The sequence below is a fragment of the Grus americana genome, chromosome 1, assembly GCF_028858705.1.
Source record: "Grus americana isolate bGruAme1 chromosome 1, bGruAme1.mat, whole genome shotgun sequence".
Classification (NCBI taxonomy): Eukaryota; Metazoa; Chordata; class Aves; order Gruiformes; family Gruidae; genus Grus; species Grus americana.
In genome coordinates, this window is record NC_072852.1 from 64,091,930 (window position 1) to 64,118,914 (window position 26,985).

The 26,985-nt window shown below is 45.5% G+C and overlaps 1 protein-coding gene across 3 annotated transcripts; it reads left to right on the forward strand.

Annotated features, from left to right (window-relative positions):
• Nucleotides 1-26,985, forward strand: ATP6V0A4 (ATPase H+ transporting V0 subunit a4). Of its 3 annotated transcripts, none has more exons than XM_054806931.1 (21): nt 1-451; nt 2,278-2,489; nt 3,001-3,079; nt 3,911-4,005; nt 5,037-5,162; nt 5,545-5,639; nt 6,702-6,828; nt 7,424-7,506; nt 11,840-11,933; nt 13,266-13,478; nt 13,898-14,048; nt 14,627-14,766; nt 15,059-15,216; nt 15,672-15,765; nt 17,473-17,591; nt 18,546-18,762; nt 20,366-20,473; nt 22,331-22,465; nt 23,443-23,560; nt 25,299-25,470; nt 26,570-26,985. In XM_054806931.1, the coding sequence occupies exons 2-21, from the start codon at nt 2,373-2,375 to the stop codon at nt 26,661-26,663; spliced, it is 2,535 nt and encodes an 844-aa protein (XP_054662906.1). In that variant the 5' UTR covers nt 1-451; nt 2,278-2,372; the 3' UTR covers nt 26,664-26,985. The 3 variants fall into 3 exon arrangements, with proteins under 3 accessions (XP_054662906.1, XP_054662925.1, XP_054662915.1); XM_054806950.1 differs by having other exon boundaries at nt 2-451; nt 2,427-2,489; XM_054806940.1 differs by lacking the exon at nt 1-451 and adding an exon at nt 693-778.

Here is a 26,985-nt window from a genome sequence, read left to right on the forward strand (position 1 = left end):
TCTGCGTACAGCAGGTTTCAAAGGCGCTCGCTCGTTTTCGGGTGGCCGGGGCGGTGTGAGCCGGCATGCCTCATCTGTTATTAGTCTCAACAAGCCGTGTACTGCTGCAGCACAGCTCACGCTTGTCGCAAACCTGATACAGGGGTTGTGACCGAGCCAGAAAACGCTGGGTCCAGACCACCCAGGGGTTGTTTCGGGACAGAAAGGGTTTCCCTCCTCTGGTCCAAACCAGTTCTGACCTTAAAAGAAAAGGTTTGCTGTACCCTGTGCGAGACAGGATAGTTGGCCAGGGCGTTTCGCTCGCCGCCCTCCTCGCCCGGCACGGTGCCTGCAGCCATGCCAAAGCACAACCCTGCTGTCATCGCCTGACGGGACGCCTGGCCAGCCGAGGGGAGAGCTCACCCCTTCCCTGGGGAGAGGGCCTGCTGGAAAGGAACGCGGTGGCTGAGAGGTAAACCCGAGTAACACCTTCTCCAAAGCAACTTACAGCACCGGGATTTACCCTGCCCGAAACTCAGTGCGTTTTAATGCATTTTAATGCAGTGCAATACTGCTGGAAAATAGTGACCAGGGAAAGTGTGAGTGATTTCTCAATTAACTGTTCTTTTGCCAAAGCAAAAAAATTAGTGTGTGTGTCTGTGTGTGTAGGGTGTTGATAGAGGCACGGCTGGCAGCAAGTGCCTTTGGGCAAGCCTCTTGTATCTGCAGGAATGGGTGAAGGGAGAACGCTCTGCCTTCCTCGGAGCAGGGCTGAGAAGGGTTTCCTGGCCAGAAAGAGGTTTCTCTTTTTATTTTTCATTTTTCTCTCATTCCAAATCAAGATGAAAGGAGCCTCTGGGGTTTCTCACTGACTGATTACCGAGAAAAAGTAGAACCCTGGGTTTGGGTGGTTTGAAGCAGTTTAACTAAGATATTTTCAAATATTTCCTTTGAGTTTTGTTCTTTTAATTCTAAGGTTTTAAGATTTTTTGTGGAAGTTAACTGCAGGTTTAGAAATACAAACTACTTTAAATTACACTCTCTTTTCAGTCTAAATAAGTTAAGATTTTTATGATCTTTTAAACTTTTTGAAAAGCAGAGCTAGGGAATTTTTTACTTTCTTGCATGAGTAGTGGGGGTCTCTTGCAGCTTGTGTCTTTTTCCTGTGAAAAATACAGTTTGCTTAAAAATGTCCAACCAGCTTTAAAGATCATATCACACTGGAGCTGGCACATGATATGTTTTCTTTTAACAAGCTACTAGTTATCATATGTTTTATTTTCAACATCTTAAATCATTTAGTGAATGGGTACAGAGAGTAAGACAAGGAAAACTCACAGGGCAATTGAGCAAATACAGACACGTGACTACGGTGCTCCTGTTAAACAAGCCTTTAATATCTTTAATATCATATTTAAAAAAGTGTTGCAAGACAAGGATCGTGGAGAGAGAGAGAGAGAGAGGCTTAAGGATGATTGACTTCCCATCCCTGTTAACAAGTAGAAGTAAGGTTATAAAGGGATTGTGGTTTGCTATTTATGAAATGTAGGTTTGCTACAAAATTAAACGCATGCAAGCAGTGTATCTACTTGCATGTTTTTCTCTGGGAAAGAATAATTACTGTGTTTATGCATGCCAATCAGTTAATTTTGTTCAAGAACAACTGAAGGCAATTTGTTACTCAAAGTAAATAATAAGCAGCATGTAGACAAAAGGAACTTTTGTGAAAAGCATGATATTTCATGTATCTCATCTTAAAAACAGTCCTTTATGGGGAGAAAATGCTTTTTAAATCTTAAAGTTTGTTTTAATTTAAATAAAATAGTCGCTTCTTCTCCGCATCCCCATATAACATGCTCCAGATGTGTCTGCAGTGTTGTGTTCACACTACCAATGAAAGTGACAAAAAACAGTCAGGCCTCTTTCACCCATCTAATTGCAAGGTGAAATTAATGATTTTTCTTCTCTGTGTTGTGGAAGACAAAGAGAAATCGGGTCCTTCACAAGCTCAGCATCCAGAACCCAAATAAAGGGCCTGAGTGCAGTGGTCTGAAGTGTCTTTGGTCCAGCAGTGGACAGGGCAGGGTACTTGCTCATCATCTGTCCTAGGGGACCACAGGCTCCCTTCTTTCCCTGTGTCACACACATACCTTAGTATCTATCACCACTCTGGTGGGATGAAGCTAGTGTGGGTTCAAGGAGGCTTTTAGGAGGTGAAGAAACCCTTTTGAAGGACCCGATGGGCAGCATTGGGTTAGCTTCCAGCATGTTGACTCAGTGATTCTAATGTTCCTGCAGTGCTTGGCACCTTCTGGCACCTCCCTGGGCGAGGAAGACTGTGCAGCTGCTACCAAGGCCCCCACGGACACCCAAGTCAGAGGAGGGCAGGCGAAATGGCCTCAGTCTTCCGGAGCGAGGAAATGAGTCTGATGCAGCTCTTCTTGCAGGTGGAAGCTGCCTACTGCTGCGTGGCCGAGCTCGGGGAGCTGGGTCTGGTCCAGTTCAGAGATGTGAGTAGTGCCCAGCTGGCATGCTGAGCTGCAGGAGATGTGCCCTGGGGTCTGCTTGTCCTTCCCTCAAAGCACTTGGGGAAGGTACACCTGCAGGGTGGTCAAAAAGCCTATGGCGAGAGTGGGACTTCCCCACAGCTGATATGAACGCCAATCACCATGTCGAGCCCCAACCCGTCCCTGAGTCCCCATCCAGTGCTCTGCACACCCTCTGCACAACCTTAGGATGATTCCCTCCACTACCAGAAAATGGGGGTGGGTGGGTGTGTCTCTCCATGAGAGTCCATCTATGACTCCTGCTGTCACAGCAAGGCTGGGTGGAAATGAGCCTCGTAAGGCCACAATGTCCTTGGTCCTAAGGAAACCCATGGTATTGCCCTGCCTCCAGGAGTCTGTAAGATGCAGCGGTGTTGGCCGTCTGCACCGAAGGCGTTCATTCTCTGCTGATGTTAAAAATGAGTGCAGCAGCATGCAGCCTCCAGCACCAGGCTTGTTTTCACTCCTGTTTTAGCTGAATGTGAATGTGAACAGCTTCCAGAGAAAGTTTGTGAATGAAGTGAGAAGGTGCGAATCATTGGAGAGGATCCTGCGTAAGTAAGCGCTTGTCAAATGCAATCGGCTTCCCGCCAACTGGTGGTGTGGGTTTTATTTCTTTGTTAAGTGTTCTCACGCTGTGGAGCAGAATTAGTGACAAAATGGTGATGTTTTCATCTGAGCCCCTGGAAATGTTTTGCGTGCGTCAGCTAATTACTGCTTTGCCCCATATGGGCAATAAATTGTTGCTGCTGTTTTGCAAATGGTTAACTGAACCGAAAGGAGGTTAGTTAGCTTATATAAAATCACAAGATAAATCTGGGGCTGGGCAGGAGGGTAATCCAGATAACCTGACTCTTCCCCCCACACGCCAGGTATTGCCATTCGCTTCCTGCGGCCAAGGGCTTCAGCCTGGGGACAAATCCTTAAAACCTGAGCAACAGAGCTCGTGGTGCCTGGCGTCCCATGGATGTGTGTCCTGTGAGCTCTGCACTCCGCGCCCTTCCCCACGACACCAGTGCCCACCATAGCCACTATGACAGCACTTGCTAGAGTGGAGGAGTGAAGCCTGAGCTTGCTGCATGCCTTGTTCGCTGCCCCAAGCAAGGAGGCGCCATGCCAGCTCTTTGTGCAAGGGCTGAAGGCTGTCCAGGACACAGGGGTGGGAGCAGCCACCATGACTTCAGGAGAAGGGAGCATCCTCGCTGAGAAAGGAGGCTCCTCGGTGTTCAGTTCTTGACGGTTGTGTATATGCACTGGGTTGATGGCTTTTGTATGTAACTGCCCCTTGCCACACCTTGGTGTCAGACATCCTCACAGGGGTTTTAGCAGCAGGATGATGCAGCAGGATGACCCTGTATCACAATGTCTGTGTCCTTTCCTTGCAGGTTTTCTGGAAAATGAGATGGAGGACAATGTTGAGATAGTTAAACTAGATAAGTACCCAGAGACCCCCCTGCCTCGGGAAATGATTGATATGGAGGTACAGAATTCAGAGCGGACCAAGGAGAGAGGGAAGGGGACATACATTGGGGTGTCTGGGTAATGTGCTCGATACAGCCCTCCCCTGCAAAGAAGGACCCAATAACTGGAGCTGGCACAGCTCTCCCTGCTGTCCCCAAGTTGCTGTCTCAGCAGTTAGGTTAATGCTGGTCTTGTTGCATGTTCCTAAAGGAGCCCAGTCCTTTTATCATCCCCTGTGAAAGCTCTGATCCAACATATCACTCCCACAGAACTCCCTCCTTGTCATCCTATAGGTGAGAATAAGAAGGTTTTTGGTGATTAACCAGGAGAGCTGATGTTAGAACTGGCTTCACTGCATAAAACCCCCAGGGCTGTCTGTCCTGGTGCGAGTATGGTTGTGATATAGTAATGCTGTGGCCTGACACAAGTAGTTGTGCCTTGCTTTTGGATGTGCAGGAGTTGCTTTATTCTAGCCCAGCTGGAAGTTAAGTTTACAGACTGGATCATTTTTAAATGCTGCACATATAGGTGACTAGGAAGGAAAATTGTGTTTCCCAAGGCCTTCAGCTTCACGAGCAAGATGGTTCCCTGGTGTGTTGCTGGGCCCACATCCTCACCTAATTTTTGGCCTGTGACTAATGAACCTAAGCTGATGGCCTTGTTGTAGGCTCTTTTTGTATCTAGTAGACTGACAGCCAGTTCACCTGGGGCCTGAGATGTCCTGTGGGGAACCACAGAGGTGCCAACACAGCTAAGACACCTACACCAGGCACCCACTTACCTGCCTGTGCTTCAGTCAGGTGAATTCTGTTTCTAATGCCAGAAGAGAGCAAAGCACCCAGCAGGGAATGTGGCACTAGGAAAATGAGGCGTCAGCATTGATGAATATCTTCCTACAAACTCAGTGTTAATTGACACATTCATTGAATATTTCTGTATTCTCCCTTGAAAAAAACCCAACCATCTATTGTTTGAGATTTGGTATCAGCTTGATAAAGGGGCCATTGGTCCACTTCAGAATTTTTCTGGATGTGCTTGGACCCTGAACAGACGGTGCTGGAGAAACTTGAAGCTGAGCTACTGGAAGCCAATCAGAACCAGCAAACACTGAAGCAGAACTTCCTTGAGCTGATGGAGCTCAAACATCTGCTGAAGAAAACCCAGGACTTCTTTGAGGTAAGAGGTCTCTTTCAACAGAGATGTGGAAGATTCCAAAAAATACATTTTCATTTGCTGTGTGTTGCTGTTATTTATTTTTAATCAAACCCCAGCAGTCTTTACCACAAGCCAGTAAGATAAGTTTGCAAAGGCATCTCAGTGACTTTGGAGCCTGCATCGCTCTGTGAGTCAGTGGGGCTCAAGAACTTGGTTCCCAGATCTCTTTGAAAATGGTATTTATACTTTTCATTTGCTAAGATATAATCTACCTCTTTTTTCCCCCCTTTGGTCTAAATCTCTGTGGAAAACTACCTTTGGGGGAAAAAACGTCAGGACAAAAATGTGAAAACAGTTTTCAAACTGGCAATGCTGAATAGTTTTTAAAACTAATGTTTTCCAGGCAGAAACCAATCTGCCAGATGATTTCTTCAGTGAAGACACATCTGGACTGCTGGAGCTGAGAAGCACTCCTGCCGCTGCAGCTGCCAAGCTGGGGTGTGTATTGGTGATGCCCTCAGCTTCCCACCTGCACTGCATTGCTGTGACAGTGACACTAGTACACTTCCTTCTTAGCAGAGGTTGCTTGCCAGCCTATTCAGCATAGCTGTTTAATGAAGGTGAAAGAGTGACTGTCCTCATCAAAACTGTGGTCAGGTTATGGATCAGTGGGACAAATGGACTTTTACTTCCAGTCCACCAATTCCAGTGAGCCTTTAGTAGGTATTAGCTGAAAATTGTTATCTTACAACATCTTACCTGTGGCTTCTGGACTCAGGCAGCTGGCTACTAGCTTGGTCCTCAGTGATGGATATCTAACCACAGCAAAAACCATGGGATTGCTTGCACTGGGCTTTGTCTGCAACAGAAAGTGGCACTGAAGTTGAGAGTTAATGAAGCAGAAACACCACTGAGCATAATACCACTGGTAATTCAGCAGCCAGCGTAGAGTCAAACAGCTTTCCCTTGTATTTACATCAGTTAGGTGTGGTTAAACTCGCTGATGGTGTTCTCCCAGACTGGTGGTTTTAGCTGCTTGTGCTGATATTTCTGAAGTCCTGTTCAACCCTTGTATGAGCAAAGCATATGCCTGCAGAGGGCTTGCCTTGGTGGGTGTATACCAACATGTCATGATGCACTTTAAAGGTGCAGTCTGGTGCTTTCTGGGAAAGGGAAAACAAGAGGGAGTAAAGATAAACCACCATTTCAGAACTGCTACCTGTTACCTCTGTCATTCAGGCACTCTCTCTTTGTGTGACTTTAAGCATCAATCTGTTCCTCCATTTCAAACCAGAATTGTCTCTTCTTTTTACTGTTGTTCTGGGGAGGACCTACAATGTTTTGAAGAAAAAACAACAGGATAAAGTCAGTAGATTGAGATAAGAGCCAGGCTTGAGCAAGGTCTTTCCTAGAAGCTACAACAGCAGCAGAGCCCTGGCAATCATGGACTGGAAAACAAGAGATTGTATACTTGTGTGTCACAAGAGACTGTAAACTTCTAAGAAGTCCCAAAAGACTGAGAATGGGCTTGTAATTTATTTATCTTTTAACTCTGCTCAGATTCACAGCAGGGGTAATAAAGAGGGAAAGGATGATACCCTTTGAGCGTTTACTGTGGCGAGCCTGCAGGGGGAACATCTACCTGAGGTACACCGAAATGGACACCCCCCTGGAGGACCCTGTGACGGTAGGTGCCAACCTGTTTTTGCTTCACGCTGCTCCTCGTGCATGCCTCCGACTGTGGAAACCAAACCGGTGCCCTGGCCATGCTGCAGCACTGGCTGCCTCACCAGAGCTGTGTGTCTGAAGGTAGCCTGTAGAAGAAAGGTGGGAAAGTTTGAGGATGGGAGAAGATTTTTTTGACATTACTTTCCCCTTTTGCCATTATCCAGATGGCTTCTTTGTCCTGCCTGGTTGAGGCGCATGTGAGCCCTAGCAGGCTGTGTTACGGGGACCACCAGGGAGGTGGGCTGTGGCTGTCCTCAGCTGGGGCTTACCACAAAGGGTTGATTCCCCTTGGTGTCTCTGGGGTGAGCCCTGTGCCCCAGCTGACCTCCTGTCCCCTACCTCTCTGCTCCACACTGCTCCTTCCCCCACAATCCAGAGCTGCTGCCTGTGCCTGGTCCCTGAAGCAGCATCTAGGGAAAACATCGCTGCTGGAAAACTGGGACTGAGGGGAAAGAACAACCCAGTGAAGAGGCTGCCAAAAAAAACGCCACCACTTTTTCTGCACTGGACTCTTTGCTCTGGGTGCTTTAAATTCTGCTTGAATTGCATTACAGAGAGAAGAGGTGAAGAAGAACGTGTTCATTATCTTCTATCAAGGAGAGCAGCTTAAACAAAAAATCAAGAAGATTTGTGATGGGTAAGGCAGGCCTGTGGGCAAGCCACGGTGACTCCCACAGAGGTGTTCACCTGTCATCTTGGGCTGGCTGAATTTGGAGCCGGAGATTAGATCTCCACGCCCCAGCTGTCAGCTCTGCCACTGAGCTCCCTTCTGCTCCTTAGCTCTGCTGCTCCTAATCATGAAAGATATCTGTCACCTTGGCACTTGGAAATTGAGGTCCTAAATTTTCCAAAGTGACTTAAAGATCTTGGGAGCTTCCGTTGCTGGGTTTTTAACTTGGTACATCTTAAAAGGGACTGTTTTTTAAGAAATATGCGGCATCCTTCCCCTGAAAATCAGGGCCACTAACAGGTATTACAACTTAGGCACTGGGAACATGGTAATGCCTGACCTGCTCTCAAGCCTTCCTGCATTTCAGCATAAAAAGATGATGCTGTAGTTTATTCAACCCGTTCCCAAGGCCTTTGGGCAGTATCTGTGTAATCAGAGACAGAGCCCAGAAGAGAAATGAAAGCTTCATACAGCCTGACTTGTTTCCACCCTGTTAAGCATCTTGAAAAGATAATTCAGGTTGAATATTTTGTTACTCTCTCATAACGCTGATGACCGATGGGCTTTGTTGCAGTGTAAATCAGATTTGACGAGGGGATCTGTCTGCTGTCACCGAATCCATTTCAGGTATAACCCCTCGGCCAAGCGGGGCCGGCCAAGTGCCTGCAGGCTGCAGAAGGTCGCAGGGAAGGGGTGAGCAATTGCTCTTAGCCGACATGTGCACTCAGGGCAGGTCTTTCCTTACATCTTGCCTTTAATCAGAATAAAAGCAGGAAGGTCAGTTCATCCAGCTGGGAGAACTGACTTCTATCCCATGAAGTGACCGACCCTTGGGGACTATTAGCAATTCCTGCATTAGAAACGGGGTCCTCCAAGATGCCTTCCATAAGCAGTGGAGGGCAATACTCATCCTGAGGGCAATTCAGTCATCCTGAGGTGGGCATCTCCCTCTATAAAGCAGCCATGGGAGCATGGACAGGTGGGGGAAGACCCCTAGGTATCAGTCACTGATTTCTGATCCTGAACCTCAGAGATGAAGTTTTGCCATCACCACTGTGCAGGATTGGTCTGCTTCTGCCGGTGGTCTTTGAGCTTTCAGCAAGTCTCATTCTCTTTCTCAATTACAATTACCTGCTTATGTCCCATTTTTTTGTCTGCTTTTTAGATGCTGTTCAGTACCCCTCTCCCCTTCTGCACTCATGGGCAGTTGCCGGTGGTGCATGCTTCCCATTGCCTTTGCCCTGTGCCGATGGCCTTGCATGTTGCCAGGCCATACATTTAGAGTTGGCTGGGGCTGTCCACTGAGTGCTGCAGGTGCTGCATTTTGGAGGAATTTTTTTTTCCCCTTCAGCATTTTAAATTCCCTGCAATCAAAAGTCCAATACTTTTTTTCCGGGGTGTGAGTAAAAGAAGAGGCAACGAGATCCCTGTCAGCATTTTTGTAATTGATTGAACCCAGAATCTTCCAAACCAGAGGCATGGCCTTGTGCAGCAGGGTGCAGCCAGGAGCGTGGGGCCAGGTAGCACTGGAAGTGTGAGCAGATCCCTGCAGGGTGGGCCATGATGTGCAAAGTTGTTATGAGCCAGTGGCACGTATGTGGTGGTAGGTTTATAGAAAGGAATTTAGACTGGTTTCTCTCAGCCTCTTGTAACTGAAGGAAACATACCTACCTAAGACAAATTCACAGGATGTCCTTTGCAGTACTAGCGCACTGGTTTTTGTTTATTGCCAGCTAATCAGGCTATACCTGAAATTGTCCTTTATGTCTTTTCTTCCTCCCTTTCAAATTTTTTGCTTGCTAATATGCACGTCTATACGGTTTTGCTGAGTGGCAGATTTTTCAATGTATTAATCCCATTAAATCCCATTAAACCCTCCTTTTGTGCTCTGTGGGCTATCAGCTGTCCCTGGTACACAGGTCAAGACATTTTGGGCTGGTCCATCTTTAAGGCAGGGTTAACTATACCTAAAGCAGATGGCAGTGTCATTCCAGCCCCAGCAGAACATTTCTGCTTAGCACTAAGTCATCATTCATGACAAGTAAATATCCTGCAAAAGTCATGGGACTGGTGTGAGCCAGTCTCCTGCAAGGAAGGCTAAGATTTGTTTGCAGAGCAGTGTGCCTCTGGTTACGCTTGTAGTCCCTGCTTGACTCTAATTGGTAACATTAGTCTGCCAATTTCATGAGCATTAAGTCCATGCACAGATTTATTAGTGAAAGGTGTAGAGGGAGCAGGGAGGAGGAAAATGTAAGAATTTTTCTTTTCCTCCTTTTCTTGCGGCTGTCTCAGTGCTAATGTGAATACTAAACTGGGTTTATCAATGTAAGGATTCCCTGCTGAATTCTCCTGGAGCTTTCAGAGATGTCTGTGCCATTAGGGCAAAGCTGATACTCAGTATGCAAAATGGCTGTTAAAAGATCAAAGCAACACTGCTGCAATAACGTTATTGGAAACTGGGGAACTGTACAGCGTGGAGGAATAAGCTTTCAAGTTTGATTAAAAATCCTTATTAAAGATGAACTAAGAGCTGTGAAGAATAAGAAGATGGAAATAATTAGGTAGGGTGAATAACCTTTGGAAACGAATACCAGGTGTTGAGTGAGGAGAGATTGAATTCTGGAAAGGGAAGTTTAGCTGAAGAGCATGTGCTGTCATTACACACAGCTCTCGGCTGATCTCTAGGAAACTGCTCCATGTTTTGTTCAATTTGCAACTGTCCTCACTTGTGTGTGTGCTGGAACTGATTTTGGAGAGCAGGTGGTGATATGTTCTGTGCTCGGACAAAGCCAGAACATGATGCTTGTCTGTACACGGAGCACGCATGTTTTTCTCTCTTAAACAGGGATAGACCCCTATGACCCTGTTACATCTTTTAATTCATCTCACGTGCAGAAAGCCAGCCTTTCAGCAACCTTAACTCAGCATAACTCCACTGCAACATGGTGGAAGTGTGTTGCCTTAGGTGGGCAGAAGACCTCCACTCTGTAAAGAGGAGTGATCTCTTCCTGCAGACCTGTTGGGGCAATATTGAAGAATGACATTTATAATGCCCTTGAAGTGGCAGGGCTGACACAAGCACTGAATATCACTGAAAAAAACTGAAAGAATGGAGGGATCTCTGCTATTTTAATTACTGCAGCACCTCAGCTCAGTTAAAGCTTGTTGGCGCAGAGCCTTGCAGCAGCGCACCTTGTGATCTGCGAGGTCCCAGTGGGAACTCCTTGTGCCTGCTCTTTGTGCATGAAGTACAGGCACTCTGGGACTTGTTTTGCAGGCAGGACAGGTAGCTGTACACTTTTCAGAGAGACATGCAACTTATTTCTTTCTAATTGGCTGCGTTGGGTTCATATAGTGGCTTTACAACACTGCAGTGGAGCGGGTCATGTTGAATACTATAGATGAAGCAGTATACAACGCTTGCATGGAGATAAGACCTTCACTCACACGTTAGAAGCCCACGTTAGTCCTTATTATACTACATTAAACAAACCAGCTGAGTCTCCAAATACAGCATTGGGGGTACGCTTATAAAAGCATTTATACTGGCCTGGCCATATGTAAGCTGACATAACAGATACCACTCTCGGGTGTTTAAAAAACTTCACCCATCCTTCCCTTGCTCCCAAGCTGTCTAGCCAACCAGATGGACCAGAAGCCATGAGCCGGCTGTATGGTCATTCTCCTTTTGTTTTATCCTGGAAATACAGTGGTTTGTTGTTGTTTTTTGGTTTGATTTTTTTTTTTTTTTTAACAGCCTGCACACAGGAAAGGTGTTTGCCTGCTGTGCAGCAGTAGCTCAGCTAATGCCTTCCCCCAGTGACTGCCAGAGGGTAGTGCAGAGACAGGGACGGGGGTTTTTTCCAGCCTCAGTGCAAGAGGGACATCTGTTGGCTACCGTGTTACAAGGGCTGCCTCTGCCAGGGTGGGTTTTTTGTGGCTTTTTTGCAGTTCAAGCAGCTTCCCCAGGCGTTAGCAGAGCGTCCTTAGAGAGGTGCTTGTGTATTAGTGCTGACCGCTATATAATGTTATACAAGGTATAATACCTTGTAGGACCTGAGACACAGCGTGGGTTTTTTCAGCTAGAACAGATGAAAGGATCCTTTTTCTCATGAAGAGATAAATGTACCTTTTTGTATCTTTCTGGGGGACCAGGCACAACTTTGTAGTATGTAAGAAGAGTATACTACCGGGTGAGGAATAAAGTACGGTTTTCCCACTTTTGAGCTGAGAAGAGTCCAGAGGAAGAAAAAGTCAGTCAAATAAATGGTGTTTCTCACTTCTCTCTTACTGAGGCTAGATTTCGTGCCACAGTCTATCCCTGTCCAGAATCTGCCACCGAGCGCCGAGAAATGCTTGATGGAGTCAACACAAGGATTGAGGATTTAAACACAGTAAGTGGCAGCAGCTTTACTAGGCTCTGAACCCTGCAAGTGGGACCTGCCCAGACATTTGTCCTTTCTGAAACCCTGTGGCCGTGGCCAGATCCCAGGCTTGTTTTGGGAGCTGGCTGTGCAGAGCTGGCTGTGGGCTGGGGATGAAGCCACCAGCCCAGGAGCAAACCCTCACCTGTTGCAGAGGCCAGTGGCTGTGCTCTGCTCTGCCCATTTACACCCTCTGGGGGCTGCTGGGGGACAGCCTCCCATGTGAGGGGCTCAAAGACTACTTGCTGCTGTTGTCTGTGCAGAGGTCGGAGGTTTAGACTGTATAATACGGGGCTGTGAGGTGAGACCTAAGGTCATCAGCAGGCTGCAGGTATCATAACCAAATTGCTTATTATGCAAGCTGTCAAAAAATAGTTTCATCTAGCTCTTACAGCATGGTTTCCCTCAGCAGCTCATGAAGTTGTTCACTCACAATGTAGTACAACTATACTAGGCTCAGAGAGGACTCCAAAGATATTTTTTTTTTATATATTTGAATTAGGTTTTCTTTACTGAGGAAATTGATCTTGGGGCACTTGTCACAGAAGCAATGGAAAGCTGAGACTGCTGTTCTAGAATTACAAGTAGACCTTTATATTGTCACACGTGACAGTGGGTCCCGAGGCAGGAGGGAATGGACACTGCCTGATGTGGCCCATCTGGCAGGTGACATCCTGCTGGCACCCCCTCTGTGGATGCCTGTGAATGCCAAGTGTGCACATGAGTCTGCTTCCAAACTGACTTTCATTCCTGAGCATCGTGGGCAGTTAGGCTTCTTCAGCGCTTGTAGACCACACAGGTTATCTTCCTAACACGTTATCTCCATTGCTCATTTATGCAGCAGCACTGTGGTGGCCATATGATGCATGAAGGTCATGCCATGGCCGTGAGCTGTAGCTCTAGCAGGGCAGGCACGCTCATGGATGTGATGTGCCCCAAGTTTGTGGCACAGAGCTGCCTACAGGAGATGGCAGGGTGGGAGCACATGGTGAGATGTGACCAGTCTGTAAGCAACTGGGTAAGGAGACAATCCCCCATCTCAGTAACTCCCAATGGTCTCCTCTGTGCTTACGGAAGCTCAGGGCCATGCAGGGAGAGTCCTTAGCAAACAGCATTGTGCACCTGGTGTCAAGTGCTCCTGTGTCCAGACCTGCACACACTGCCCTCCACAATACCCCACACATTCATACAAGTCACTCCCTCTCCACAACCCTCTTCCACCTGCCTTCCCCAAATAACTGCTGAGTAGATCATGCCACCTGTGCCTTCCTGTCTCAAGTGCTGCCTGTGCTGTGCTTACAGGTGATAACACAAACCGAGTCCCACCGCCAGCGATTGCTGCATGAAGCAGCAGCCAATCTGTGGTCCTGGGGGATCAAGGTGAAGAAAATCAAGGCCATCTACCACATCCTGAATTGCTGTAACATCGACGTCACCCAGCAGTGCGTCATTGCAGAGATCTGGTTCCCATTGGCTGATGCTGGCCGGATAAAGAGAGCTCTCCATCAGGGAATGGTAAGAGACCAACATTTTGTGTCCCTGAAGCTCTCACCCAAACTGCATTGTGTATATGTTGAGCATATGTTTAAACTTCTGTCTGTTACCATAATGCTGGGCTCCTTTTTCTGTTTTAATTAAAGTTGAGGTTGTCGCATGTTCACTTGGCCTCAGGGAGTTTAAGGTCAGCATTAAATCTTAGCAGGTTTGTGATTGACCCATAAAAATCAGCAGTTCTGGCAGCTTTCCCTGAACAAATCAATAGCACAGAAAATGGAAAAATCTGGATATTAGGAAAACAGTTGAGATATAGCACTCTTGAGCTCAGCTTTCACGTTGCTGCCTGTGCATGTTTGGACACAGACCTCAGTGTTGTGAGACTGATTCCTTTCTGCTAGCCACCTTGTCTGTGTCTGTCCTTGTCACCTGGTTTGCAGGAGCGCAGTGGCTCTACTATTGCCCCTATCCTGACTGCCATACACACCAGGATGGCACCACCCACCTTCAACAGGACCAACAAGTTTACAGCTGGATTTCAGAACATTGTGGATGCATATGGTGTGGGCAACTACAGGGAGATGAACCCAGGTGAGAAACACTCAGCTGCCTGTACGTGGCTTGCTAGAGCCAAAGTGAAGCCTTTGAGCTCCATCATCCTAAAACATGTACTCATTGCTGACTGAGAAATGTTAACCGTATTTTCTGCTGGTAAAAATTGGTACTGTTTGGTGCATAGGCATGGATTTTCTCAGGCAAAGAATTTGGCTGTTGGTCTTCAGTGATTGATTGTGGCAGGAATAATGAACTTCACAAATACAGGATGGGGAACAAATGGTGAGGTAGCAGCACTGAGGAAAAGACCTAAGCTCACAAGGCAAATATAAGGTGAGCTTATAGTGCTGAGGCAAAAAAAAAAAAAAAAAGGACCTGAGAAAAATGTGAAACACTCATCTCAAGGAGAGCACTGAGAATGAACAGAAACCTAGAGTCTTTCTGGTGGTAAAGCTAGTTCTGCACTAGATCTGATTACCTGGTGAATAGGGGAAGGATCATGGAGGCCTTTAAGGGTAGCACCTGTGAGGAATGGTCTGGTGGGGTGGTCTGCTTCTCTGCTGAGGTCTTTTTGTTTAGGAGGATCTGAGTTTCTTGTTCTTTCCTTCCTGCAGCTCCATACACTATCATTACCTTCCCCTTCTTGTTTGCGGTGATGTTTGGAGATTGTGGCCATGGCGCTGTCATGCTGGGCTTTGCACTCTGGATGGTCATTAATGAGAAGAGTCTTCTTGCCCAGAAAAGCACTAATGAGGTGAGTTCCAGGGTGCATAGGAAAAGGCTCGTCATCCCCATTTGATGAAGGGGGCATCCAGCCTACCAAAGACTGAGTGGACATCCTTCGAATATGCTTGTGAGGCAGAGATTTGGCAAGTAATTCTGCCTACTTCTACACAGAGACCTGGATGGGCCCAAGGGACCTGAAGTTTCCTATGAATAATTGTATATACATAGATTAGTACAATCATGTCTCCTGTTCACTGAGGCCCACCGTTTGATGGGATTGCAGGTACTTTGGTGACTGGTACTGCCTTCTCCCCCTGCAGATCTGGAACACCTTTTTCAGCGGGCGCTACCTGATCCTGCTCATGGGCATATTCTCCATGTACACTGGCTTCATCTACAATGACTGCTTCTCCAAATCATTCAACATCTTTGGCTCTTCCTGGCATGTCATCCCTATGTTTAAAAATAGCACTTGGAAGTAAGTGAAAACACACCAAATGGAGCACGTAGGCTTTGAAAGAAAGACACAGTCACTGCCTGTGTTGGGAAGGGAAGAACTCCCTGCTGTGGATGCAGTCATGAATGAATCAGAGGTTTTGTCTGACACACACAGATGAACTCACTATTGAAATGGAAATGTAGATTCCTTGGGAACACGCCTGTTTGTTCAGGCACTGACATGCATAAAAATCTGCAGGTGTCCGGGACCAACACATAGAGAATTATCACTGTGGTGGAGACTGCCTTGTATAGGACCCATTTACACACACACACACACACACACACACACACAAGCCCAGGATAACAGTTCACAGAAAGGCTGGGGTTGGTGACAGATATCATGTGATAGTCCTCAGCACATCTCACATAAATATACCGTAGGCTTATACAGTGAGATTAAGCTGCAAAGGTCATTTGCCTTTTCTCTTGTAGTAAGGATGTGCTTCTGGACAATACGGTTCTGCAGTTGGATCCAGCAGTCCCGGGAGTCTACTCTGGAAATCCATATCCATTTGGAATAGATCCGGTAATTAAATTGATCTAATAATTTGTATTTCAATCCTGTTTCTACATATCAGGTACATCAGTAGCTCTCTGCTCTCTCTCTTGAAGCTGTGCTCTTCACTTCTTCCTCTTTTCCTGTGCTTTACATAGTCGTGATGCTTTTCTTTAGCAATCAAGGATATATATTGCTGACAGTTTTGCACAGGCAGCAGCAAAATGGTGAGCAGGAAGGACCTTCGATTTTGCCAGAGAGTGGTCTTGTGCCGCAGTGTCTGCTCTGTCACCAGTCTGCTGGACTCAGTTTCCTTAGTTGAGTACTTAACACACTCCAGAGCTGCCTCACAAGTTTGAAGGCAAAGTCCTGATTTCCATGCAGTCTATTTATCATAAGAAGTGTGAAAAACATGCCAATATTAGTTAACTTATCCACGTTTTCTTCTCTGTGTCCTATTTCCCTTTTCTTGCCATTCTCTCTTTATCACATATTGAAATGTAGTTGTTAACGTCAAAGTTTCCTGTTTCAATCTTCATATTAGGCAGTTAACCTCTGTTCTGCTAGATCTGCTCTCATTTCAGTTGGTCACACAAAGAAACACTGGCTTCCCCTGGTTTGCAGAGACATTGACCTTGTAGTAAGTTTTTCACAAACCCAGCTCTAAAGCTCTGCCCAGGATGTAGGCAGTCCAGTTCAAGGAGTCTCAACAGAGGAAGCTGAATTTTCTGTATATTGCCCTGACACATCCATATTTTAGATCAACCTAAGCTAGTCCCTCTTCCACCCTGGCTGCTGCCTGCTCGAGAGGCTGGGACCCCTGGCTGGGAAGGAGAAACAGCTGAACAAGTGTTAGCAGGGAAGGGGTGGACTGGAAAGCACCAGCCCCCGCATGGCCCTCTCTGTAGAAATTATCCATGTCATCTGCCCAGAGGTATGGATGGCTCTTTGCATTTTGCAAGTTCTGGCAGGATGGCTGAGGTGTATCTCTTCTGTAGCCATAGAAGAGGCAAAGCATGTTGGACAAAGGCAGATATTTTTGCCTTCCAAATAATCCTGTCTTCCTCCTTTCTGTTCAGGTACTAAGTGTCTGAAAAGAGGTATCTACTTACCATCTCTGAAGTCAGAAGACTTTGGGGTCTAGGAAGTTTTAGAAGGAGAAGCAACCCCAAAGCTCTGTAGTATAAAAAAGGCAGGACTGAGAAGAGTCATATGGCTACTGTCCCAGCACAACTGAAAAGTTACTGCAGAGACATGGACGATTGTCTGATCTCCATGGCCAAAGAGTTGGAATGAGGTTTTTTTTGTTCAAAGAAAAAGTTTGAACATGCTCTGCCCTCAGTACTTCTCTGGTGAAGGTGGATCAAATTTCCATAGCAGCAGGAGGGTTTTCCTCATGCCTTTCCACCTCTGCTAAAGAAGATGACTCAGCCTAAGGGCAAGGAATGACACTGACTTTGCAATGGTTTCTGGAGGACTGAAGCAAAGTCACTATGTCATTTTAAATCCCTGTTATTTCCTCTGTTAAACAAGGATAATACTCTATACCTTTCAGATGAGAAGCTTGGCAGAGTGAAAAGTATTTTAAGGAACATCTAGATTTCTGTCACTTGTTATTTTCTTACTAGAACTCGTAGGACTAAATTGGTGGTGTCAAAGCAACAACTTCCACAAATCTCGTATTGATCAAACACCTGAAAATCTTGTTCTTTTTTCTCTCTGCTCCTTTCCCCAAAGATCTGGAATGTTGCATCGAACAAGCTGACTTTCCTGAACTCCTACAAAATGAAGATGTCGGTTGTCATAGGGATTGTACACATGATTTTTGGGGTGGTACTCAGTCTCTTCAACCACATGTAAGTTTGTTTCACCAAGCCTGTTGGTGCAGCACAGAAGTCCTTATCACTAGACTATCCTTCATTTAGAGAAAGCCTCATATCTTGGATTGATGACTTGAATTTTGCCCCTTCCCTAGTGTGGGCAGAAATGTTGCATACACTCATTAACTCACACCACTGTTAGTACAAAGTGCTGAGTCCAAAGGCTGGAAAGACAACTATCACATTGCAGATATTCTCTTGGATAAGCTCTCTTTTTCGCTTTCTCTCTTAGATGCTTGATTCTGCTGAAATACTGAAGTACACTAAATTAAAAATATATAGCACCTGCCATATTGATAATTTTTGTCTGGAAAGACAAACTCTTTTGGCCTAATCCAAAGCACACTGAAATCTTGCACAGTGTGTGTGCTTGAGTTTCACCTGACTTAGTGAGCCTTTGGTCAGGATCTGTATGTGTGCGTGTCTATATCTCTGCTGCCATATTTTGCAACACAAAATAAGAAATAGTGATGAAGTGGAGGGGCTGACACTACTATCTTGAGAGACTCTCCAAAGCTGGAAGGTATGTGGTGACCTTCAAGGACAGAAAGTGTTTGCAGATGACAGAGAGGAGGACTGCCCCTATGGAATTGATTCTACATTTGGTTCTGACTTTCCTTGGGGTATAATGCTTAACTTTGTAAATTAGCCATTTTTTGAAAATCGGCTTTTATTTCAATGTAGTAATCTTTAGGGGTGCTGAGATACTGGTGAGTCAAGTACTAAAACCTGGAGAGAATAAGTATGACAAAGCTTTTCTATTTAAATAATGTCTTTCATTGGTGAACACTGCAATTGCGGACTTTTTTCTTGGCTAGTGATAGTTGTATGTTTCTTACGTTATTTTCCAAAGACTAAGTAGTGTACAGCACTGCCATACTTGGGTGCAATCGTGTATTAATTGTAGCTGTCTTTCCTGATTCTTTCCAGCTACTTCAAGAAATACATAAACATTATCCTTCAGTTCATTCCAGAGATGATTTTTATTATCTCTCTTTTTGGCTACCTGGTCTTCATGATTATTTTCAAATGGTGTCATTTTGACGTCCACTCATCCCAGAGTGCACCGAGCATCCTCATCCACTTCATCAATATGTTTCTGTTCAATTACAGTGACTCTTCAAATGCTCCATTATATCTGCATCAGGTATGGATCAAGCAGCTCCAGCCCACTGTAGCTGGTTTTGGATTCACAGTGGGGTTGTGGAGAGTGACCATAAAGATGGGGAACAGGCTCAGAAGCTCAATCACAAGTGCCAGTCACATAAGAGAAGTTTGTTGTTCTGGTATTTGTGTTGGCCTTGTCGACAGGTAGGACAGAGAAGCTATCAATCAATGATGCAAAGGAAACCTCATTCGTAGTGTCATCCTTAGAAGAATGATGATGCAATTTAAGATACTTTTGGGGGAAAGGGAAAGAAGGGCGATTAGAGATGCAAAGGTGGGTATTGCAGATGTGCTGTCCTGAAGTCTGGGCTAAAGACAAAGCAAACCTCTCCTTTCCTTGATAAATTCTTATTTCTTCTTTGTAAAACTTGAAAACTTTATATTTTCAGCTAAAAAATAGAATTAGCTAGAGCATTTTCTGGCAGCTTTTTGTCAGAAATATCTCCTTTGGGGATTTCACTTAAAACCAAACCAAAACAAAAAAACAAAAGCAAAAATATCTCCCATAAGATAAAACTTCTTTTAAAGTATTCTCTATTTATTTGCTCAGAACATGGATTATTTGTTTTCTTGCTTGATTTTACATCAGCAGCATCAATGAAGAATCTGCAAGCAAATGCTGCCTCCAGCCACATGTATGCATCTACATCTATACAGTTGCACACTTTAATGTAAGCTCAGTTTTAGCGCTGCTGGTGAGCCAGAGCTGGTAGAGAGTCCCGGTCAGTTCCAAATAATTGTGTTAAGGCTGCAGGGGAGTTTGGGAAAACACAGGTTTCCCAGCCTTCAAATAGTTATTTGGTAATGTTTTGCTTTGTAACAACCCAAAGTCTTTCCAATTTTTTCCCACATTCCCATCTCTCTACCCCACCAGTAACTGTCTGTGCCATCCATCTGGGTAGTCTGAATGCAAAGACTGTATGAGACCAACCATAAGGGGACCAGAGATCTGAGCCAGCTTTAAAAAAATGCAAAAGTGTAGTTTGGTGTTTTCTTTGTTTTGGTTTGGTTTTGTTTTTCTTAAGGTACAAACAGTTATATTAGGACAGCAATAGGGGTGGCATACTGCAACAGGAACACCTTATATTGTGGGGAAAAAGTGTTATCAAACCTAAGCTATGGGGATTCAATTCCCTCCTGGAACAGCAAATGTAGAACAAATCCTGGATTCCCTGCTTTCCAGGGGAAGACTTGAATGACTTGGCTATTACTGCAGCTTTTCTACATTGATCAATGTAAGGCAGGCTGACTGGCTCACCCAGTGGTTAGGACATTCACTTGGGACACTGGAGAGACAGGTTCAAGTCAGTAACGTTGCGTTTTGGCAAATTAACCCTTTCCAACATGAAAGCTTTTCATCTCCAAGTCTCCAACCATCTCTAGCTGGCAGTGCTTCCGGGAGCCTTAAGTAGTATACATTTATTTTCATGTCCTTACAAACAGAGGAGACCCAACTGACACAGGGAGTATATCTGCTCTCTAAAAAAAACCAAAACAAACCGCTTTATAGAATCAGGTTTCTAACCATAAAGGCTAAAGGAAATAAAGTAACTTTTTGCTCTTCTTGTTATTTTGTCTTTTAGAAAGAAGTGCAGAGTTTCTTGGTCATATTTGCTCTGATTGCTGTTCCCTGGATGCTTCTAATTAAACCTTTCATCCTCCGAGCCAACCACCAGAAAGCGCAGCGCATGGTAAGGGACGTGGATCAGGCCAGAGGGATTCAGTACAGGAAAGGCAAAGCTGAGGAGACAGACCCCAAAAACTGTTTGCAGTGATCTAATTCTGCTTTTCTCTGATCTCAGAGTTTCTCCAGTGATTTCATCTGTGCTTTATGGCACATGCGCCAAGAGCATGTGTATGGACATTTGGCTGAGCCATCTAAATGGGAAGCAGGAGCTTTGCTCACAAGGCCATACCCTGTTTGTTGGGAGAGGAGTTAAGCTGACACCAAGCTCTTTCAACTGCCGTATTCAAAACCAGAGAAGGTGTAGAAAGACTGAGGTGCTGGTAAAGCCAAGACAGGGCAAAGACCTCAGATCAGTCCACAACCACCACTAACCACTGGTTGGCTGCTCTGTAGAACGGGGCATCTGTGATACTCCTGGCCTTGGAGAGATCAACACTGCTTGGAGGAGCGGCTTGATTTAAAAGCTGTTGCCTGCTTTCTAGCGGTGCTTTCTTCCCTAAGTGATTGCCTTCACGTTAACGGAGCCCTCCTTCCCATGGGCTCTGTGGTTTGCCCAGCTCTTCAGCACATAACTGCAGCAGCTGCAGTTTCCCAGTTGTTCATTAATTCTCTCCTTTATTACGCTAACAGGACTTTTCTTGTCTGTCAGAATTTACTTCTCTTTATAGCCAGAGTTAGTGCCTGGAGTACCTTTTATAGGGCACAGATGTTTCCATTTGAAGAAAGAGATGCTGGTTGTGCTGTGTGACCTTTTCCAACCCAGTCACTTCTGACCTATAACTGAAAGCCAGGTCCCTGGGAGACCTTTGCAGCCCTGCCTCTGTGCTGTAATTTCTTATTTTGTCATTCTTCGGGGATTTGGATGAAAGCTTGACATGGCTGACTCCATCTCCTGCTTTTATGCTAGCAACATCTGACGGCTTTTCCCCACCTCCTATTATGCCCCTGTATTTCTGTTCCTAATTTTCATATGTTAGCTGTCTGATCACATCTTATATTTATCCAGATTTATATGTTTGCAACAAAGTCTGTTCTCTATGCTGACATTCAGGTAAAGCAAAGATAAAGCAGGTGTGACAATGATTACTGCTGCGATAGGAAACAATATGTTATCATAAGACCTTGCCCATGAAACCTGCTGGAAGCTATAAAGAGTGACAGGGCAGAACCTGACAGAAGCCGTGAGGTCTGTATTTGGCCATGCTGTATAATAGGACTCTTACCGTCATATAATGTAGAGCTATTCTTATGCTGTGCTGTCATTTCTGGAGTGAGGCTCAAATCAGGTTGTTCAGGCCTCTAGAAAAGCTCTGTAAAGAATAATTACGGAGAGAAGATGGGTTGTCATGAGGTTTTTGTCAATTTAAAATGAATCAAGAGATCTGAATTGTATTTCTATCTGTATCCCAGGAACTGTGTGACCTTCATCAAGTCACCTGATCCTTTCAGGCTCCATTTCCCTTTCACTTGATGCTAATTCCTTTGATTTGCACCCATCTAATTGAGATCATCAGCTTTAATGTGCCTCAGTTTTCTCATTTGCCAAAAGTGATGGATCTTCTCATTGTGGGTATAAAGGGTGCATTGTGAGACTAGAAACCAGCTCCAAATCAGTTGGAATCACTGGAAAATGCTCTAGGATGGAAAATATTTAAGTATTATTAGCCATTTGGCAGGAGTACTCAGTTTCTGTGGTCCATGATGACTAAGTATTGTTGAAATTGTCCTCATGTTCATGATACAGTCCTTCATATGTTACCCATCATGAGGTTGTTGATGGAGTTCTGTGCTAAGGTCTGCTTCATTTTGGTATCAACCTGTAGCATGACACAAAAGACATATTACATTTTATTTCTGAAAGATTCAATCTCAAGCCATCTCAGGAAACCCTCAAGCTGAAAATGAGGTAGATTTCCCAGAGACCAGTCACTCCAAGAAAGCTTCCCAGGGAGACCACAGTGGTGGCCATGGAGGACATGAGGATAATGATGAAGAGGTAAGACAATGTGGGCAGAAAATTATCCAGACAGACACAATAGTAAAAAACACAAAGTCAAGCAGAAGGCTTTTGCAGATTTGCCAGTCTTTCTTTTTAGCAAGATACCAAGACACACTGTTGCAACAGTTTGTGTTTCCAAACAGAGTAAACTTTGAATTTTCATAGAATGAATTCCTCTAAATTTTTCTTTTAGTTTTGCCTGGTGAGGGCAGGCATTCTTACAAGCCTCAAGCTTCCTGATGAGGGCAGGCATTCTTACAAACCTCAAGCTTTTGTTTCCCCAAGGGCAGTTTTTTCACTTCCACATTGCACCCAGAGAAGGTCAAGCCTTCCCCAAGAGCCAGTGAGGTTTCCTTCCTTTAAATTGCAAAGGAGCAATTAAAAGTTGGCAGCTTGCAGTGTTGGCTAGGGAGAAAAGGCTTCCTTTGGCAGATATTGTCAAGGGTTTCTGCACTATGCAGCAACACAGTTAAAAAAGTGACAAAAGTGTTTGTAGCAGTTGAGAGTACCAACAGTATTGAGTGTGGATATGGCTGGCTGTTCCCAGTCACAGGGAATCTTCACAGTCTTAGAAGATATGCTTATTGAGTGATATCTCCCAAAACGTGTATGCCAATAGGCAGATAGTCTGAAAAACCCTATTTTACATAAGAATTGCTGTCTTTGTAAGAAATCACAAAGATTGGAAGCAATTGGATTGACATATAAAGATTTGAAATTGTAAGACTGGAATATAAGCTGGTTCCTGAACATTTGCTTTTCACTCGATTTCCTCCAGGGAGACTGTATGGGAAGATCATACAGAATTGACACTTTTCAGAGCAGTCTCTTTGTCGGGGAAATATCTTTGTGTTTCTCGGGACATAGCAAGGAAAAGGGAGGAGTAGGAAGAGCTTTGGTGGAGTGTTGCTCTGTTAACCAGGAAGCCCTGAACTAAGAACTAATAAAATGCATCTGGCTTTATGTTGTTTCAGTTCAATTTTGGAGACACATTTGTCCACCAAGCTATCCATACCATTGAATACTGCCTTGGCTGCATCTCCAACACAGCGTCCTACTTGCGGCTCTGGGCGCTGAGCTTAGCCCATGCACGTGAGTGATTGACTACCTGTTAGTTACCTCACCAGCAACTCCATGCTGATCACTGCTGCTTCTGGTGTTTGATTACTGCTGCAAATTTCTCCATGAAATCAAAGTTCTCCTTGTGGAACTTTGTGTCTCAGAATGGCGTAGTGGGAGGTGCTGTCCAAATGGGTAGTCCAGTCCGTACAGGTAAAGGCAGTATGGGAACTATAGCTTCATCTCCCAAGAGGCACTTCCCATAGCCTTAGGGTATGCAGATGAATGTCAAAATGACTTGAAACAGTTATTTTGATTTGGTTCAGCAAACTAAAAAGAAAAGTTTTGGTTCAAGAACTCCTGTAATTTGTCATTTTCACTGGTATATTTCCCAGCAACATTTAGTGGAACCTCACATTCCGTGAGAAATATACAGCATTTCAATGTCTTTAGTCTTGATTTAAGATAAAAACAAATGCTCAAATACTAGAAATTGCCTCAGGCTGGAACGTTAGATTTTCAACTACTCTAATTTTTCTGAAATGTTTTTTATTAATATTGCTGTACGGCCTCTGGCTAGGAGTTGCACCTGCCCGAAAGAATTGGGCACACAAAAAAGGAAAACAAAAGGGGGGGCATGCCATGCATTGACAGAGGTGAGCTGTACTTCTTGGCACAGAAATGACCTTAGTAGGAATCAAGTGGATGCTAATAGATATTAGCTTTACGTGGAGGACAGGTATCTAAATAAAATAAAATAAACCAACTGAAAAGCTTAGCTAAGGGCAGCCCTCTGTATTATGTCAGAATTCTGCCTGGAAACCCACAACATTCCTTTGCAGCTTTACAAACTGGTGTTGACAGGAGTATTTTTCCCGAGGGCAGCAGTTGCGAGGGATCCCTTGCATCAGTTGTCACCTAAAGTAACAGGTCATAGAATCTGAACGTGGCTCAGGGACCAATGCTGGAGCATCTGGATGGCAAAGAGCTGGGCTAAGTCTTTGCTTCGCCTGTATTACAAGAGGAAAATTGCTCCGTCCTGAAGCTATCCTGTGACTGGGGTAGTTAAGTTAGGAATGTTATGGAGCTGACAGAACACATCAGATATATACCAGGGCTGTGAATGTTGATATAAACCTGTGCAGGAAAAAAAATCTTTAAAAGCAACAAGCAACCTAAACACTAATACAGCCTGCCTTGGGTGGAACCAACCAGTTCTATTTTTCTTTCCAATCACGGTTTCTCCATGACACCCTAAGAGAAGTGGTTTGGAGAACAAATGGGAATTACGCGTCTCCTGTGGGTCTTAGCTAGCATCAATCAGTACAGCTTGTAACCTAATCTACACATGTATTGACTATGTCAATCGATCATGTTCACTGGGATTTAGCAGCAGGCAGTCCTAGAAGGCTCTGCATACTGCCTATCTGCCATGTTAAGGAGGTGCAAACTAAACTGATGACTGTATCACGCCAGGGTAACAGCAGTCTTGGTAGTGTGCTTGCATGGACTTGTGACGCAAAGCCAAGCCAAAACAGCATCATCAGCTTCTAACACAGTGGAGAGGAGCAATGAAAAACAATCTCCATCTACCTTCCTTCCCCAGTCATCATGGAGAGGCAGGGTGGCCATACATGATTACTGTCACATACATGATTACTGTTATTTACATTTTAACCTAGGCCAACTCATCTAACTGAGCTGCCAGACTGTGTGCTGTGTCTGTCCACAGCTGTTGCTCAGCACTGTTTTCCCTTATTTCCTTTTGCAGAACTGTCAGAGGTCCTTTGGACCATGGTGATGCACAACGGGTTCAACAACAGCGGCTGGGCAGGCCTCATCATCATCTTCATCATCTTCGCGGCATTTGCAGTGCTGACAGTAGCCATCCTGCTTGTCATGGAGGGGCTGTCAGCCTTTCTGCATGCCTTGCGTCTGCACTGGTAGGTGGTGTGGTGTTTTGGAGCTTTCCCGGAGCACTCTTTGGGAGGGATCAGGCTGTGGAAACAGGTGGCCACACCAGTCGGAGTTAGACATGCTGCACTAGTACCTATGCATTAGGACATCAGTTCCCTCTGGCAAATGAAGCAAGGAAGACTCCTCCAAAAGGAGCTCAGAGATCCCTGCTCCATCTCTGAGCTGCTCCCTGGAGCATCCTGCCTGCCCTCCTGAGCCTGTGGTTGCTGTGGGCATGTGTGCAAATGGCAACCTGCAGTTCTGCCCTGGCAAACATGCAAGGCCACCAAGGCCACCTTGACCTGCATGATAAGGCCTGAAGGCACCACAGCTGCACCACTGGTTGTGTATCCCACCCAGGGTTACCATCAAACAATACAGATGGGGACTACTTACGTGGGAAGAGTTCAACTGGGGCTGAAAAACCTCCTGAAAACCAGAGTCAATACTTGTGCCATTAGCCCAAGTTGAGCTCCAGGCTCTTTTGGCTTTGTGGCAAACCAGTTTGAAGTTAGCTCATGTCTGCCTTAACTAGACATCAGTCCAGGCAAGGACAGCAGTGTGGATGCACCATTGGGCTAGTATGTGAAGCAAGACCAGGGTAACAAATCACCCTTCGCCACCACCATAATTTGGCATCCTGCCTGAGCACCCAAGCTGTGGCCTTTTTCACCAACATCCCACCACAAACCACAACTGCTGCCAAGGCAAACTGTGGTGCAGTTGCTTGTCATTATGCAGAGAGGGGGAGATGTCTGTGTCCCACCAGAGTGTGCAACCAGCAGGCAGTTACCCCAGCTCTCAGAGCTGCTAGAAGCAGTTTAGCAGGCAGGCAAGGTCCTGCCAACCGGCCTCACTAGGAGCGTTTCTAGGCTGACTGATGGAAAGTCAAAGCTGATGCATGCCGGGTCGCTCCCTGGGCTGCCTGTGTCTCACTGCTGGCTCCAGGAGGAACCTACGTTCTCAGCTCAGAGGCCATCAGTTCTCATGGCTTCCCTTTTCCCATGGGTGCCATGTTTCAGCCTCTCAGCTGGCCATAGATCCTGCCTGTGGGCAGCACTGACACCCCCCTCTGCTCCTCCCCAGGGTGGAGTTCCAGAACAAGTTCTACGTGGGAGCTGGGTACAAATTTTCTCCGTTCTCCTTCAAGTACATCATCGATGGCACCGCAGAAGAGTGAAGCCAGTGCATCGCTGTTTCACTTCTCAGACCAGGCTCTATTATCTTGTGGTCACTCACCCACAGAGTAGGGTATATGGGATGAAACAGAATGGGATGTGGCCCTTGAAAGAAGAGCAGCTGTAGATGAAAATGCCCTAGCTACATTCACGTATACTGCTGTATCAGCTGAGAGCTGAACTGCATCGGCCGGGCTGGCCGGACCCTTGGCTGAGTATCTCCACTGGTGTCTTTGCCAGGTACCTGGTATTGGGTCAGCTGCCTACTGCTTGGTTGAAAAGAGGAGATGCAGCCTTCGAATTAAATTGGTTATTAATAATCAA